The sequence below is a fragment of the Marmota marmota genome, unplaced genomic scaffold (genome assembly GCF_001458135.2).
Source record: "Marmota marmota marmota unplaced genomic scaffold, marMar, whole genome shotgun sequence".
Lineage (NCBI taxonomy): Eukaryota > Metazoa > Chordata > Mammalia > Rodentia > Sciuridae > Marmota > Marmota marmota.
The window spans coordinates 3700686-3718740 of record NW_026000241.1 but is presented as its reverse complement, the minus strand read 5'-3'; the positions used below and the strand labels follow the sequence as shown (position 1 = coordinate 3718740).

Sequence of the window (18055 nt, the reverse complement as noted above, 5' to 3'; positions counted from 1 at the left end):
ATCTACCAAATTGATTATATTCAATAGTTGTTAGACTAGGGGTGAAATGGATATTCCTATATGGTAGGTACTAGAGTAAACTTACATAGATATTTTATTCAGCAATTTGGTACCTGTTATGAAAATTTAATCTGGATGTACCTAAGGCCCAGCAATCACACCTCTTTTAATCTATGTCACATTAAACAATCCCATGTTCACAGAAAGCTGTTTACAAGATTTACTGCAGTATATTTGCAAGAGTGAAAAATTTCACTACATATAAGCAACCACCAATAAAGAATAACAAAATGAATAGGGTATATCGGTATAAATTTTAAAAACAGGATACACCTGTGCATATATAGCTCCTACACAGATATTGAAAGATCTCCACTATAGCCCCCTGCCATAGGGTATAAATGCATTCTACTGTCATGTATAACTAATTAAAACGAATAAAAAATTAATTTAAAAAAACCTCTAATGCACGAAGTTGAATGGGAAAGGCAAGTTGAAATATAATCCATATGGTATTATCAAGTTAATACTTACAGTATAATATTGTATCTTTTTATAAGTGCAAGGTGAAGAGCCTGAGTTTAGGAGCAATGATTTTAAAACATAACAGCCCCCATTGGTAATATGAGATTTTTTTTCAATAGTATATATAATTATTAATACTATTTCATTGTTACAAGAGTCGGCTTAAGGCTTATAAGGGAGAACACACATCATATCATCATATTCATAATAGGTGAGACTTCTGCCTAGCAAACTCAAATTGGGCCAGGAAGCAATACAGAATTTGGTGTAACCTGGGGATGTGGACATTCAAACTTACAATGTATGGATTTGTCATTATATTCCCCATGGCACACTACTAACTTAACAATAAAGACTGCAAAGAATAAGATGTCTATCAGGTATTTGAAAGAATACTTTAATTTTTCACAGCAATTACCCATTTTTCTCTCAGTGTGGTAATGAAAGATAAATAGAGAAAAATAATGCTAAAATTTATAAGGAACAATAGTAGTGTGAGGACCAGGTGGCTCTGTGGAAACTCCCTTCTCAGACTTTCTAAATGTGAGTGTTGGGAATGCCAAGTCTTGTCTCAGGCTGGGGACACGGTGCTTTGGTGGAATGGAAATGGTAAGACATGAGCTTACATAGACTTTCTATCCCTGCCCTGGAGGAGAGTCACGTGTTGGGCTGTTTGACTTCTCCTGACCCATCTACTGAGGCCCTGAGTTCATGAGCTTTGTTTTCATGTAAGTTACACAAGTAAGTCTAGGAATAGGTAATAAATAGATAAGTCTATTCATTCTGAACCAAGGTCCTTTCAGGGCTAGAAGACCAGGAGAAATGATCCTTCATGCTTGAGCTTCTAATATACAGTGTCCCACCTTCCTGTCTCAGAAGATGTGAGTCACCCCCAAGGAGATCTTCAGCACAATTATTACCCAAACTAAGCAAATATTTGGCAACAAACCTCTGAGTTCTGAGAAATTCACCAGGGAACTGATCAGAGGAAGAAAGCATCCAGACTGTGATTTCCTCACTGTGGTCAACTTCGTCACGAGTCATATTTAAACTGGAAGCATTCTTAACTCCAGCCAGAACCTAAAGTCCTCCATCACTGGGCTGGCCAATCTCGGCACCATGAGGAGCAGATGTCTAAGACTGGTCCATGGTAAGTGGAATCATGACATGTGACAGGCAAGAAAGGGAGCTAGGAGCCACCAGCAAGTCCTTTCTTCATTTTTGACTGGTTTTGTCACTGTCCCTGTAAAGGATATCAGCTCTTTTTTTAAAAAAAAATTAAGTTCTCAAAGGAGAAATTTATTCCTAGAAAGTTACTCTTAGTGAAAACTTTGGGACTTAGCAGGGATTTGTCATTATATTCCCCACGTGCAGCAGGGTTCTCCAGATAAATAAGACCAATAGGGCACTATACAGAAAGAGGGAAAGATGATTCTTTTAAGGATATGCTCATGCAATTGTACAGGATGAGACGTCCAGACTATACTGGGTATGTGGCAGGAGGAGACCAGGGAAGAGGTCGAGGAATGGAGACTAGGAAAGAGGTACAGAATCCAGACTAGGAAGAGTTGGCAAAATGGAGAACAAGAAAAGGGGTCGAATGATGGAGACCCAGAAAAGAGGTGGCAGGATGGAGACCAGGGAAGAGGTGGCAGGATGGAGACCAGGGAGGAGGTGGCAGGATGGAGACCAGGGAGGAGCTGATGTTCCATCTCAGGTCCAGAAGCAGTCTGGGCCAGAACTCCGTCCTCTTTAGGGGGCCAGTCTTGGTCTCTTAGGGCCTCCATGGGTTAGATGACCCCACACAGGAGAGGGGATTCTGCTTTCCTTGCAGTCTTCACATTCAATGGGGTCTCCTCTGATGAAGGCCTCATGGCAATGTTTAGAGCCTGACCAGCTGTCCAGGCAGCGCATTAGATAAACTGACCAAGAAGGAACCACCAATACCCCTAGACTTTGTTTTAGGGATTGAGAACTAGACTCTCCTTGACTCCTCGCCTGTCTCTGTTGAACAGCAAGACGCTCATGTACCTAAGGCCCCATTGATTGAGAAGGGTCCCCAGGATGTGCCCCAGGAGCGGGCAGCTGCTGAGAGGCAGGAACAGCAGGAGGAGGCCCCCAGTCTGAGCCCAGCACCTGCCCACAGCACCTTCCTGTTGGGGGGTAATAGGGCACCACGGGTCCCAGGACAGGCCATGGGGCTGACAGTGGTGGTGGCAGGTGTGGCTCTCAGGTGCTCCAGCCACAGCTGCAGGCCAGGTGGCTAGTGTGGTGTGTGTCCCTGAGGAAGGGGACAGGGCCAGAGCACCTGAGAGACCAGGCAGGGGACCTGAGAGAACAGCTGGCCCTGACCCTCCCTTCCCACCTAAAGGTCAGCGATGGTGGTAAACACTGACACACTGGGGTTTGTTCCCATGACCCTAGGACGTGGGTGTCATCTTGTACCCACTCCACAGAAAGGGAAACTGAGCCAGGGCAATGAGGCAGCCTGCCTGTGCTCCAGGGTCTAAACCAGGGCCACCAGGCCCCAGTCCCCCACCCACAGGCCAGGAGAGCCATGGCTGGAGCCCAGAGCTTGCCAGGCTCAGCCCCCTTCCCATCCCCCAAACCCTCTGGGAGGTGCCACCTGGGCTCCCTCTGAGGAGTGGACCAGGTCCGAGCCCAGGAGGGTCCACAGCCCCTGCCCTCCAGTGCATCACCTCCAGCCTCCTCTTTCTGCTGGGCCTGCTGACCCACCCTCTCTGTGTCACAGGGCTGCTGTGTGTCCTGCTGAGTCTCTCCAGAGCTGGAGCCTGGGACTTTCAGCGTGAGTGTGTGGGGAGCAGCCTGTCCACATCCAGAGCCTGGGAGGGGCCCTGCACCCACAGCGCAGGGAGGAGAGGCCTGGGCAGGGAGGCTCAGGGCATCTGCCCACCTCCTGGGACCTCCTCTGGGACCACATTGCCCCCTCCCAGACTCTGACCAGTCTGTGCCCCACAGCCTGTGCCCCTTGGTGCCCTCCTAACTCAGAATGTGTCAACGCCACTGCCTGTCGCTGCAAGCCGGGGTTTGCCTCTTCGTCTGTAGAGGTCTTCACCAACTTCCTGGACACCTGTCATGGTAAAGAGGCTTGGGGGAGGGACAGAGGCACATCAGAGATTGTCTAGCAGGTGTGAGTCCCTGGGCTAGTCTCCAGCTCCAGGGGAACAAAGTAGGGGAGAGGAGAGTCATAAGGAGGGAAATGAGATCCAAAGTGTCATTTCCCAGTGTCATTGGGGGTCATGGGTAGAGGTCAAGGGCTGAGCCTTTGACCTCAAGGCCATCATCAAAGACAGAAAAGAGAAAGGAAATAATAAGATGGCAGAGAGACCAGGGAATTGCACAGAAGGACCTGGGCCTCAGGAGTTGGTCTCAGCCTGCCCTTAGGTCTGGGAGGGTGACACTGAGCTTGTAGCCCACACACTACCTTAGCATTGTCCCCTGGAGACAATGTCCAATTGTCCAATTGTCTCCTGGGGGTGTTAGTCAGAGGACTGTGTTGAGCAGATCAGACTGTGTGGACTTCAGGAATGGCTTGGCTCAGCATAGCTTCAGCAGGGCTTCCCAGGATTCTGTGCAAAAGATACTAACTCAACATCAGACCCCAAGCTGGGGGGTCAGGTAGGGGACAGGAGTCTGTTCCCTAAGAGACCACACACCTTTGGGAGGTGACCCTTGGTCCTATTATGTTGCAGACATCAACGAATGTTTGTTGCCCCGGAAAGTGTCCTGTGGATATTTTGCTGACTGCCACAATGTGCAGGGGAGCTACTACTGCACGTGCTCCCCAGGATTTGAGCTCCGTTCTGGGGCAAAAAAATTCACTAATGCCAGTGAGAACACATGTCAAGGTAAGGCCCACCCCTCACCTCCCCCCACACATGCAGTTCAGGGCACCAGAGCTGATCTGGGGACAATGCCCAGTTATAGCCTCAGCACCTGGACTGTGAGATGGGGCAGCTGTGCATGCACCCATCACCGGCATGAGAGGTGAGGAAGGGTCAGGGCACTCTGGGACCAGCTGCTTGGCCCCATCCTGACAGCTCTGCTTCTGACGATGGCCAGGGTGCTTATCAGGAAACCCTGTGGACATGTGAGATGTGACAACATCATTGTTGTTTTCTGTTTTAAAAAAAAGCCAGGCTCCAGTGGCCTGTGCCTGTGGTCTCAGTTAGTTGGGAGGCTGAGGCAGGAGGATCACTAGAACCAGGAGTCCAACCTATCCTGGGAAATAGAGAGACCCCATCCCTAGGGGGGAAATTGGGGGAGAGAGAGAAAAGAAAAAGAAAAACACAGGAAGGAGCTCCTATCTCCTAAAGCTACAAACAAAGGTAGAGGCTGGGGTGTGACTCCGGGTAACAGCCCTTGCCTGGCATGAGCAGGGCCCTAGGCTCCCTCCACAGCACTGCAGAAAATCAAATCCAAAACCAGAGGTAGCTTTGCTCTTGGTTCACTGTGTGACTTCAGACAAGTCACCTCACCTCTCTGTGCTGCAGTGTGTCCATCTGCAGAAGGGAAGTCCTGGGTCTGGGCCATAGCTCAGTGGTAAAGCACTTGTCTAGCAGGTGCGAGTCCCTGGGTCAGTCCTCAGCTCCAGGGGAAGAAAGGGGGAAAGGGGGGGAGTCATAAGGAGGGAAATGAGATCCAAAGTGTCATTTCCCAGTGTCAGTGGGGGTCATGGGTAAGGGTCAAGGGCTGAGCCTTTGACCTCAAGGCCATCATTAAAGACAGAAAAGAGAAAGGAAATAGTAAGATGGCAGAGACACCAGGGAATTGCACAGAGAGGACCTGGGCCCCAGGAGTTGGTCTCAGCCTGCCCTTAGGTCTGGGAGGGTGACACTGAGCTTGTAGCCCACACACTACCTTAGCATTGTCCCCTGGAGACAATGTCCAATTGTCCAATTGTCTCCTGGGGGTGTTAGTCAGAGGACTGTGTTGAGCAGATCAGACTGTGTGGACTTCAGCAATGGCTTGCCCCAGCATAGCCTCAGCAGTGCATCCCAGGATTCTGTGCAAAAGATAGTAACTCAACATCAGACCCCAAGCTGGGGGTCAGGTAGGGGACAGGAGTCTGTTCCCTAAGAGACTACACACGTTTGGGAGGTGACCCTTGGTCCTATTATGTTGCAGACATCAACGAATGTTTGTTGCCCCGGAAAGAGTCCTGTGGATATTTTGCTGACTGCCACAATGTGCAGGGCAGCTACTACTGCACGTGCTTCCCAGGATTTGAGCTCCTTTCTGGGGCAAAAAATTTCACTAATGCCAGTGAGAACACATGTCAAGGTAAGGCCCACCCCTCACCTCCCCCCGCACATGCAGTTCAGGGCACCAGAGCTGATCTGGGGACAATGCCCAGTTATATTCTCAGCACCTGGACTCTGAGATGGGGCAGCTGTGCGTGCACCCATCACCAGCATGAGAGGTAGGGGAGGGTCAGGGCACTCTGGGACCAGCTGCTTGGCCCCATCCAGACAGCTCTGCTTCTGACAATGGCCAAGGTGCTTATCAGGAAACCCTGTGGACATGTGAGATGTGACAACATCATTGTTGTTTTCTGTTTTAAAAAAAACAGGCTCCAGTGGCCTATGCCTGTGGTCTCAGTTAGTTGGGAGGCTGGGGCAGGAGGATCACTAGAGTCCAGGAGTCCAACCCATCCTGGGAAATAGAGAGACCCCATCCCTGGGGGGGGGGCAGTGGGGGAGAGAGAGGAAAGAAAAAGAAAACCACAGGAAGGAGCCCATATATTCTAAAGCTACAAACAAAGGGAGAGGCTGGTGTGTGGCTCTGGGGCATAGCCCTTGCCTGGCATGAGCAGGAAAATCAAAAACAAAACCAGTGGTATCTTGGCTCTTGGTTCACTGTGGGACTTCAGACAAGTCACCTCACCTCTCTGTGCTGCAGTGTGTCCATCTGCAGAAGGGGAGTCCTGGGACTGGGCTGAAGCTCAGTGGTAAAGCACTTGTCTAGCAGGTGTGAGTCCCTGGGTCAGTCCCCAGCACCAGGGGAAGAAAGGGGGAGAGGGGAGAGTCATAAGGAAGGAAATGAGATTCAAAGGCACTGAGCAGGTCCTGGCTCCCAGAAAGTGCTGTTAGCAATGGCTTCTGAGCTGAAGAGGGCCTGGGCCCCACGAGTTGTGCTCACCTGCCCTTAGGTCTGGGGCGGAGGGGAGCTTCCAGCCCACGTGCACCTCAGCATTGTCCCCTGGGTCCAGATCCAGGGGTGTCAGCCAGAGGACTGGGACAGAGGTATCCTGTGGCACCCAGGGGCCAAGGCCCTGGTTGACACAGGTGGTGCCCACTCCAGGCCACTGTCCCCCCAGCACAGAGAGGGAGGGTGGTGTGATGGCCAAGGTCAGAGGCAGGGATCAGCTCCCTGGGTCCGAAGCCTGGACTGGCCACCCGTGAGCAGCATGGGGTCAGCAAAACCACTTCCTCTCTTGGAGCCCTCCTTGTACCTGCCCCCAGGAGCCTGGAGCCCCAGAGATCCCATGAGGTGGTGGCTCTCAGTGGCTCATTACTGGGGAACCCAGGGAGCTGGTGGGGGGGGGCTGAGCCCAGGATGTGGGGAAATGTGGGAGTTGGTGGAAGGTCCCCTGGGGGTGCTGCTGCACCTCATTCCCAGCTGTCCCCACAAGACCACACCCCACCTGGTCCCCTCCACCTATGCCACACCTCTGCAGCCATTGCTACCAGCTAGGAACAGGGGAGGGGACTGGGATCGCCCCGTGGGGGCTGGACAAGAGCCCTAAGGGTGCATCAGCCCCTGTCCTGGCCCGTCCTGCTGTTGATCCACACAGCCCGGATGAGGGGTCCCAGCAGGGCATCCTCAGGTGCAAAAATGGGTCCAGGAGACCAGAAGCCTTCCCTGTCTCATCCTGACTCCAGGAATCCTCTGGGCTCCGGGAATCTTTGGCCCCTTTCTGGGACACCCAGGGCCGTCTGCCATGAGCTGTCACTCACTCCTGTCTTGGGTTCTCTGAGGCTGCTGTGTTGGCCATTCACCTCAGGCCTCTGTCCTGTGGGTCCCTGTGGCACTCAAAGGGGACCTGCTTCCTGAGCATGTTCCCCTCACGTTTAGAGACCAGGAGAGATAAGAAGCCAGGAAACACCCCCAGGCCTCAGCTGGGAGCTGCTTCCAGAAGCTTCCTCATTTCATGTCTGTGGCCATCTCTGATAAGGGGGAACTTCCTCCAGGGGTGGTGACAGCAAGGCTACCCGGAGACAAGCTGGGCACCTTGGAAAGGCCTGTCAGTGTCCACCCACAGTTCTGAGTGCCACACTAGGATCTGGGGGGATTCCTGGGGACGATCAAGGGTGCATTTGTGTCACTGTGAGGAAAGGCAGGTGGGACCTGCTGGGGCCTGGGCACCTGGGGCTTTTGGTTTTCTAGTTGTTTGTTTGTTTTGGTCCTGGGGACCTAACCCTGGGGCCTTAACACTAACCACATCCCTGGCCTCCTGAGTCACTGGGGTTACAGCATGTGCCACCTCACCTGCTTGAGCACCTCACTTTAGTTCTTCTGCTGCTCAGTGGCAGGGTTTTTAAATTGTGATAAAACCTGCATCCATAAAACTTATCATTTTAACCACGTTCCAGTATACTAGATCTGTGGCCCTGAGGACATTCCTGTTACACAGGCATCTCAGTCATCCCTCTCCAGGAATATATTCCTGTTTCCTTTCTGTATTATTTAATTGACAAATAAAAATGTTGTACGTATTGATCAGGTACAGAATGATGTTTTGAAACATGCATGCACACTGGGATGGCTAAATGGAGCTGATTAGCATATGCAATGCCTCAGGTGCTAGCTTTTGTGATAAGAACACTTCAAATCTAATCCCTTAGTGATTTTCAAGAATACAGACCATTGGCCAGACCCAGTGGTGCACACCTGGGATCCAGCAGCTTAGGAGGCTGATACAGGAGGATCTTAAGTTCAAAGCCAGCTTCAGCAACTTAGCAAGGCCCTATGCAATTTAGTGAGATCCTGCCTCAAAATAAAAAATAAAAAGGGCTGGGAATGCAGCTCAGTATTAGAGTACACTGGGTTCAATCCCTGGTATCAAAAGTAAATAAAATGAGAAGTTTTGGGCCTTGGATGCACAACTCTCCAACACCCCTCCTGTTGCCCCGACACCTGGGAAACACCATGCTACCCTCTCCTTCCAGGAGTTTGACTGTTCAGGTCCCACGTGGAGGTGACACCATGTGGTATTTGTCCTTCTTTGTCTGGCTTATTTCACTTAACATATGTCCTCCATGTTCACCTGTGTTGTTGTGATTGACAGAGTTTCCCTCCTTTTTAAGGCTGAATAGCACTCCTCTGTGGGTGGGTGTTCTTATTCCCTGTTCCGTGGCTGTGTGTGTCCCCACACTGTGTTGTCACTACAGCTTCCTAGTAGATTCGGAAGTCAAGTCATGGGATGTGCCCAGCTTTGCTCTGTTTCTGAGCACCTGACTTTATCCTCAGGTGTTAATTTGAGTGTGACACTGGGAAGCCCTAGGCCATGATCTCCCACCCTCCACTGCTTAGGCATCAAGGGTAGCCTTCACTGCAACCTTCTCCCTGAGCGTAGACCACCTGTAGGACCCCAGTGGTGCAAAGATTCCCACAGGGGAGGGTCCAGGGAATGGCTGGGCCTCCCTCTGCCACTCCAGGATGGAGAGGAGATGTAAATCCCTTGCCAGGCCCCGCCATAACACAGAATCTGAACCCACATGTCCTTGGGCTCTGCTTCAGAGAGCAGAGTGGTCCTGGGACTTCCAGAGCAGCCCGGCCTCAGGAGGTCCACCTGGGGCCTTAGGTCTGTCCACATCTCACAGCAGAGTCAGGCTGAGCACCTGGGTCTCTTCCCTGAGAGAAAGGACAACTTTGGGAGGTGAGCCTCTGACCTGTCATGTTGCATACATCACCAAATGAGGGCTATGAGAGTGCCCTGTGGAAAATCTGCAGACGGCCAGGTCATGGAGGGCACAATTGCTGCACACGCAGCCCAGGCTGTGTGCTCATTTCTGGAGCCAAGAATCCTTTATTAATGAGAGGAGAACAGCTGCAAGGTAGGCCCTTCCCCCACCTCCCCATCATCAGGGTTGAGGTTGCCAGACCCTTTCCTGTGACATCTAGATGGCAGAACCCTGGTTACAGGAGTGTTGCCCTGGTGTGAGGCAGATGTGCATGTTCCTATTGCCCAGCACAGTAGCAGGGTAGCATGCATGCCAGGGGCTAGCTCTGCATCTGGCTGCCTGGGTCTAAAACCTGCCTGCACCACCTGTTAGCTGCATGTTATTAGTCAAATCACTACCTCTCTTTGAACTTGGTCTACCCATCTGTATCATGAAGGTGATCATAACAGTGCCTACCTCCTGTGTCTTCCAGGAGGATTATGAAAATTACAAGTGCCTGTAAGAGAGCCTGGAACATGGTGGGTGCTGGACTCTTCTTATGTGTTTAAAAGATGAGCACATCTGCACCCATTGAAGGAGTTGCTCAGAGGGTTTGGGTCTTCCTGGGGGCCATGTCCCTGCCACTCAGAAGAAAGCTAGTTCCACACAACTTGCTCTGGTCCTTGCCATGGTCTGGCCTGACACCATGATTCCCAGGAGGAGTAACTTCCATGCATGAGCAGGATTCGCCTCCTTCCAGGGCAAGGTGGTTAGGCAAAGAAATCTGCTTCCACCATCCATGGGGCCAGGTGGAATCCAGCAGTGGGTGGGAAAGAGCCAGGACCCATCCACGGAGAAGATGGTAGTGCCAAGTACACAGAGGGAAAAGGGAAGGTGAATGAATGTAGGAGGTACACAGGGCTAAACTGGGGATCAAGGGGATTCTGAGGACACAAGGTCCCTATGGGTTCACATTGTGCTATGTGTAAAACATGCTTTGGCCGGAGGATCCAGAGGGCTGTATGGAAAGACCAGGGTCCTGGGAAAGGAACAGAGGTTCTGAAAGGAGACTCCCGGGGGACCTGAGCAGCAACAAAAAACTTCCTGGGAGGACATATTTCTGCAGCCTCACAACCTGCATCAGTACAGGGCAAGCCTGGGCCACACCAGGGCTTGCTCACTCCTCGAAACACACAAGGGTGTGGGTCGCTGGGTGGAAGCACCACAGCCCAGGCAGGGCACTAATGGGAGGAAAGGAGGTGGAGATCAGATGGTGGAGAGCACTGGTCCTGGCTTCAGTGGGAACCAACCCCTTTCTCTATGTCCCCAGATATGGACGAGTGCAGCTCCGGGCAGCATAAGTGCCACCGCTCCACCACCTGCACCAACACCTGGGGGAGTTACTTGTGCCAATGCCGCCCAGGCTGGGAGCCGATTCCTGGGAGTATCAATGGCTTCTACAACAAGTTCTGCAAAGGTACCCGGCCCACCCTGACCCCAGAACCTCCCCCACCTCACACACGTGCACACCCACATGCACATGCTCATACACACCCACACACGCACATCTGCACTCCTCCTAATGAACCACTGTCCTGTCCCCGCAGTCATGCCCTTCTTCACCTGGCCTCTGCCCCCTGGAGTCCACAGCCAGGTGAGCGCCCCAGCCAGGACAGGGAGGTGGGAATCCCTGGGGCAGCACCCTGTCCACCCCTTGGCCATGAGTTTCCCACCCACCTGTGACTCCTCATCTCACCTCCCCAGAGACTCTCCCACTTCTTTGAAAAAGTCAACAACCTGCACAGGGATTTAAAGTCAGCCATGGCCAAGGACACCATCCAGGTAAGGGCAGGATCCAGGGGAAGTAGATGGAGACCTCCCACAGAAGGAGGAGAGCAGCTGTGGTCTGGGGAAAGGGGGACAGGCCCAAGCACAGTGGAGTCCTGCTCTGAGCTGGCCACTCTCCCAGGGCAGGTGGAAGAGGACACTGGGAGCCACACACAATGTTGGACGCCCACGTGCACTGTCTGTCCTCTTGCTCTCATCCTGGTCTTTGTCATCCTTGACTGTCACAAACCAGAGCTGACCTCTGAGGAGCAAGGGCCACCCAGGGAGTCCCAAACCAGGCTCTCTCTATCCTCAACTGGACAGTGTCTGGGTCTGTTCTCTGTGGCTGAGTGGTCAAGTTCTTTGTGTGGTCCTTCTGGCCAAAGTCCACCTGCTCTGTGCCCCCATCCCTCCAGGGGATAATGCAGGAGGTGGATGAGCTGCTGGAGACCCCTGGGGACCTGGAGACCCTGCCCCCCTCACAGAAGCACTGCGTGGCCACTCACCTGCTGACAGGTCTGGAGAGTGCCCTGAGAAACCTGAGCAGGGGTCTGCCTGAGGGGATAGCAACCTTCAATTATTCTGCAGGCACACGTAAGTCCCTGGGTCTGCGCCAGCCCCTGTTCCTTGTCTCATCCTCTTCTAATCCCACTAGAGGTAGTGGCCACACTGTACCTCAGCATGACTCACATAAATAATCAACAGTTAAAAAGGCAGAAAACCAAAACTAGTACACATTTAGGTAGCAAAATAGAAACAGATTCAAAAAACTAATATGGAAGAATACAAATGAATCTTTTTTAAGTATGCTTTGTTTCATTGTGGTAAAATTCACATCACATAAAATTCACCAAAAAATAAATATGAAAATAAAATCCACCAGTTCTACATTTCAGTGGAATCAAGAACATTCACAAACTGATGCAGCCATCACCTTCATTTCTAAGACATTTTTCTCCAAAATTAAACACAGTGCCTCCTCGGCTATCATTCCTCATTCCCACCACCCAACCCTGGCATCCACTCACCTGCTTGCTGTCTTAATGGAGCTGCCTATTCCACCATTTAGTAAAAAGCAATCATACAAAGTGTGACCTATCCCTCTAGCTTCTTCCACCTAGAATAATGCTGTTGAGCATGGCATAGCATCATTCCATCCCTTTTTGTGGCTGAATATTATTCCATCCTATGTGTGTTGAGTTGACCCACTCAGCCACTGATGATCATTTGGGTTGGTTTCACCATTTGGCTATTGTGAATAGTGCTGCTATGATATTGATGTATAAGTGTTTGTTTGAATAACTATTTGCAGTTCTTGGGTATCTACTGAGAAGTAGACTTGCTAGGTACCATGGTAGTTCTGTGTTCAATTTTGGGGGAAACCACCAGATGGTTTGCAAAGTCGCTGCACTATTGTATATTACACCAGAGGGGTGCAAGGGTCCCCTCTCCAAGGCCTTGACAAAAAGTGTTACTTCCATCATGTTTGGTTTTATCAAGGCCTTTCTATTGTATGTGAGGCGATGTCTCATTGCCGGTTTGAGTTGCATCTCCCTGTTGATGGGTGATGGTTGGCAACTTTTCATGTGCCTCTGGGCCATTTGTGTATCTTTTTGGAGAAATATCTATTCAGATCCTTTGTGCATTTGTGATTGGGTTGGTCCTTTGGTTGTTGAGTTGTAAGAGCTTTTCATCTATTTTGACAGGAGACCATTATGAGATGTGCAACTTGGAAATGCTTTCTCCATCTTATGGATTATCTTTTCACATCTGTGATAATTGTTTCACTTTAATGTCAGATGTTTTCAATTTTGAGGACGTCTACTTTATCTACTTTCTCCTTCATTGCTGTACATTCAGCATCATATCTAACAATCTACTGCCAAATTCAAGGTCCTCTTATGGGCTTCAGTTCTTAGATTGAGGCCTTTGTTCTATTTTGAGTTGACCTGTGTGTGTGGTGTGAGGTTGGGGTCCACTTCCTTCTTTTTCCTTGGAGACTATTCTTATGCCCACTGAATAGTCTTGGTCCCTGGTTGAAAGGCACTTGACAGTAGGTTTATTTCTGGGGTCAACTTTCCCTCTGTCTTCATGCCAGTACCATGCTGCTTTGCTCTCTGCTCATTTGCCGTGAATTCTGAAATCAGGAAGTGTGAGTCCTCCACCTTTGTTGCTCTTTTCAGCCATGCTTTAACTACTTGGATCTCTTGCAATGCTGTGTTAATTTTAAGGCGAGTTTTCCATTTAAGCAAATTATAATGTTAATAGGCTGTTGGGACATTGATAGGATGACATTGACCTTGTAGATCTCTTTGGAGAGTGTCTCCATCTTACCAATATAATGCTTCCCAATCCATGAACATGAGGTGCCTTTCCCTTCATTTAGGGTCTCCTTTCAAAATCTTTAATAGTTCTCTATGTACAAGTCCTGAGTTTCTTAGTGAAATTGATTCCTAATATTTGGTTACAGATTATTGTATCTGTGTTCATAAGCAATAAAGTCTCTTCTTGTGATGTCTTTAACTGGTTTGAGCATCAGAGTAATATTGGCCTTCAGGAATTATCAGGTGGTGTCCCTCTTCTGTTATTTGAAAGAGTTTAAAACTAATTCATGTTCATTCTTCCCTATATGGTTGGTGAATTTCACAATCAAGACCATCTGATCTCAGATGTTCATTTAGGAGGTTTTTCATTTTTGCTTCAATCCCTTTACCCATGATAGGTCTCTTAAGATTTTCTACTTCTTCTTGAGTCAGTTTTAGTAGTTTCTATGTCCCTAAGAATCATCTAACTTTTCTAATTTGTTGGTGCAAAATTGCTCCTACTGTTACAATTCTTCATAACTTCAGATTTCATATACATGTGTGTATGCACTCATGTATACACAATATATATATATATATATATATATATATATACACACACACACACATATATAGGAAATCTGGGTTACAAACAATTATATACATATATGTGTGTCTTTATATACACTTGAATATATGTGTGACTATAAGAAAGGGAAATTAAACAAATACATATATATAATGTGACGTGTACATATACAATATTCACATATACACATGTATATTCTTTAAAAATCTCTTCTTATTCCCACAATTCATAGAACTGTCCGTAGAGGTGCAGAAGCGACGAGATGGCAATGTCACCTTGAGTCTGAATCAGGCAAAGATGCAGCTGAACTGGAATCTGGCACAGGAATCTGCTCACAAAGGTAACATCAGAGATGAGGAGAAGGTGGAGATGTCCACCTTACAACAGTACCATGTTGTTTGGAAAAAGGTTGGAAAAAGATGCCCAAAATACAGAATTCAAGCTTAAAGGATGATGTGGGTGGGAAGAGGTCACTAGAAGAGCGTCCAAAGGGGAGGTTCTGGGGAGTGATGGGGCCACATTCTGTTGTGTGCACGTGTGAATGTGGAGCAGCAAGTCCCACTATTATGTATCATTATAATACAACAATTCAAAAGGAGGAGAGGCCATCTAAGGAGGAGGCCCTGGTGGAGACCCTAAGACTCACCCATGGCCTCGTCCTGCAGGCCTTTCTATGGTGGGCTTGGTCTCCACCCCAGGGATGGGCAAGTTGCTGGCCGAGGCTCCCCTGGTCCTGGAGCCTGAGAAGCAGGTGGCTCCCCATGGGACACACAAGGACTCGCTGCTGACAGTCTCACCTGTCCTGCTCTCAGAAGTCATCTCAGTCTTTTTGAGCAGAAAGGACACCCAGAACCTCAGATCTCCAGTTACCTTCACCTTCTCCCACAATGTGAGTGTGGGGGTGTGGGAAGAGCCCCAGACCTAGGCACACCTTTGTTGTCTGTCTTAACCTTGAGGTTCAGTGGGACTCCTTACAGGTGCCCCCCATCCAGGAAATTCAGCCCTTCCCAAGCCAGCTATAAGGGGTCAGTATCTCCAGGCACAAAAATACCAGCTCACACCTCTGTTCTGTTCCTACAGCTGGTGACCTCTGAGCCAAAGCGTGAAGTGCTCTGTGTCTTTTGGGACCATGGCCAGAATGGATGTGGTCACTGGGCCACTGCAGGCTGCAAAACATTGGGCACCAGAGATGGCAGCACCACCTGCCATTGTACCCGCCTCAGCAGTCATGCAATCCTCAGGGCCAGCTACAACATGCAGGTGAGAGGCTGCCTTCATCATTGGCTGCTGCAAAACAGATTTATGCAAATGTTGCTGCTTAAGTAAAACAAATTTGTTACCTCACATTTCTGTGGGTCAGCAACCCAGCGCGGGGGGGATGGGGATAGGTTCTTTGCACATGGTCTTACAAGGCTGAGATGATCACATTGGCCAGGGCTTCAGTCTTACCTGGGACTCACGGCCCTCCTCCCAGCTCCCTGGTTGCAGGCAGAATACAGTTCCCTTCCCTTAGCAGCTTTCAGCAGGGGACCACACTCCCTTCCTAAGAGCCACCCACATTTCTTCTCATATGACCTCTTGTAGGCCTTCTTCACCAGACCTCTGCCCCCTGAAGTCAACAGCAAGGTGAGCGCCCCAGCCAGGACTGGGAGGTGGGAATTCCTGGCATGGCCCAGCATCCACCCCTTGGCCCTGAGATTCCCACCCACCGGTGACCCCTCATCTCACCTCCCCAGAGTCTCTCCCACTTCTTTGACAAAGTCAACAATCTGCACAGGGATTTCAAGGCAGTTGTGGCCAAGGACACCATCCAGGTAAGGGCAGGATCCAGGGGAAGCAGGGGGAGACCTCCCATAGAGGGAGGGGGGGCAGCTGTGGTCTGGGGAAAGGGGGACAGGCCCAAGCACAGTGGGGTCCTGCTCTGAGCTGGCCACTCTCCCAGGGCAGGTGGAAGAGGACACTGGGAGCCACACACAATGTTGGACGCCCACGTGCACTGTCTGTCCTCTTGCTCTCATCCTGGTCTTTGTCATCCTTGACAGTCATGAACCAGGACTGACCTCTGAGGAGCAAGGGCCACTCAGGGAGTCCCAAACCATGCTCTCTCTATCCCCAACTGGACAGTGTCTGGGTCTGTTCTCTGTGGCTGAGTGATCAAGCTCTTTGTGTGGTCCTTCTGGCCCAGTTCCACCTGCTCTGTGCCCCCATCCCTCCAGGGGATAATGCAGGAGGTGGATGAGCTGCTGGAGACCCCTGGGGACCTGGAGACCCTGCCCCCCTCACAGAAGCACTGCGTGGCCACTCACCTGCTGACAGGTCTGGAGAGTGCCCTGAGACACCTGAGCAGGGTTCTGCCTGAGGGGACAGCAACCTTCAATTATTCTGCAGGGACACGTAAGTCCCTGGGTCTGCACCAGCCCCTGTTCATAGCCTCATCCTCTTCTGATCCCACTAGAGCTGAGTGGCCACACTGTACCTCAGCATGACTCACATAAATAATCAACAGTTAAAAAGGCAGAAAACCAAAACTAGTACACATTTAGGTAGCAAAATAGAAACAGATTCAAAAAACTAATATGGAAGAATACAAATGAATCTTTTTTAAGTATGCTTTGTTTCATTGTGGTAAAATTCACATCACATAAAATTCACCATTTAAGTTCACCACTTATCATTCACCAAAGATAAAATATATAAATAAAATCCACCAGTTTGACATTTCAGTGAAATCAAGAACATTCACAAACTGATGCAGCCATCACCTCCATTTCTAAGACATTTTTCTCCAAAATTAAACACAGTGCCTCCTCAGCTTTCATCCCTCATTCCTCCCCTCCCCCAAACTTGGCATCCACTCACCTGCTTGTGGTCTTAAAGTAGCTGCCTATTCCACCACTTAGTAAAAAGCAATCATACAAAGTGTGAACTGTCCGTCTATCTTCTTTCATCTAGAATAATGCTTTTGTAACCAGAGTTTAGAAAGAATTCATGTTCATTCTTCCCTATATGATTAGTGAAATTCAGCCATATGGAATTGGTGAAAATCTGATCTCTCATGTTTATTTAGAAGATTTTTCATTATTGATTCAATCTCTTTACCCATTATAGGTCTCTTCAATTTTTCCACTTCTTCTTGAGTCACTTTTGGTAGTTTCTATGACCCTCAGAATGTGTCCATTTCATCTCAGTTATCTAATATGTTGGTGCACAATTGCACTTACTGTTACAATTCTTCATAACTTCAGATTTCATATACATGTATGTATGTATGCACACATATGTATACACAACACATACATACATTACATATAAAATCTGGAATTACAAAGGATTATATACATATATGTATGTGTACACATAGGTGTCTATATAACACACATATATATGTGTGTGGTTATAGTAAACTGGAAGTTACACATAGGTCCTTGATATATGTGAGATATATATAATACAATTGTATATATTGTACATATACAATATCCACATATACACACATATATATATTCCTAACATAACTCTTCTTCTTCCTGTGACTCATAGAACTGTCCCTAGAGGTACAGAAGCAAGGAGTTTGCAATGTCACCTTGAGTCTGAATCAGGCAAAGATGCAGCTGAACTGGAATCTGGCACAGGAATCTTGTTACACAGGTAACATCTGAGATGGGGAGAAGGTGGAATGTCCACCTTACACCAGTACCATCCTGTTTGGAAGAGACCTCAGGGTGGGAAAAGATGTACAAGGATGTGAAAAAATACAGAATTAAAGACTAAAGGGTGATGTGGGTGGGAAGAGGTCACTAGAAGAGCGTCCAAAGGGGAGGTTCTGGGGAGTGATGAGGCCACATTCTGTTGTGTGCACGTGTGAATGTGGAGCAGCAAGTCCCACTATTATGTATCATTATAAT

At 49.2% G+C, this 18055-nt stretch overlaps 1 protein-coding gene across 8 annotated transcripts in view; it reads left to right on the top strand.

Moving 5' to 3' along the window:
• The first annotated feature begins 1576 nt into the window (after nucleotides 1–1576).
• LOC107145002 (adhesion G protein-coupled receptor E2-like) overlaps nucleotides 1577–18055 on the top strand; it is a 452375-nt gene continuing 435896 nt past the window's right edge. For 6 of the 8 annotated variants that reach the window (XM_048795127.1, XM_048795126.1, XM_048795125.1 and 3 more), the window contains exons 1-14: nucleotides 1577–1675; nucleotides 3278–3331; nucleotides 3505–3624; nucleotides 4239–4394; nucleotides 5674–5829; nucleotides 10762–10908; nucleotides 11039–11085; nucleotides 11196–11273; nucleotides 11675–11852; nucleotides 14383–14490; nucleotides 14816–15039; nucleotides 15231–15410; nucleotides 15735–15776; nucleotides 15887–15964. In XM_048795127.1, coding sequence (XP_048651084.1) covers nucleotides 1645–1675; nucleotides 3278–3331; nucleotides 3505–3624; nucleotides 4239–4394; nucleotides 5674–5829; nucleotides 10762–10908; nucleotides 11039–11085; nucleotides 11196–11273; nucleotides 11675–11852; nucleotides 14383–14490; nucleotides 14816–15039; nucleotides 15231–15410; nucleotides 15735–15776; nucleotides 15887–15964 — 1599 coding nt within the window. In that variant the 5' untranslated portion in view covers nucleotides 1577–1644. Of the gene's footprint in view, nucleotides 1676–3277; nucleotides 3332–3504; nucleotides 3625–4238; nucleotides 4395–5673; nucleotides 5830–10761; nucleotides 10909–11038; nucleotides 11086–11195; nucleotides 11274–11674; nucleotides 11853–14382; nucleotides 14491–14815; nucleotides 15040–15230; nucleotides 15411–15734; nucleotides 15777–15886; nucleotides 15965–16366; nucleotides 16545–17690; nucleotides 17799–18055 lie in introns of all 8 variants that reach the window. The other 2 variants (XM_048795121.1, XM_048795128.1) reach the window with 2 other exon arrangements.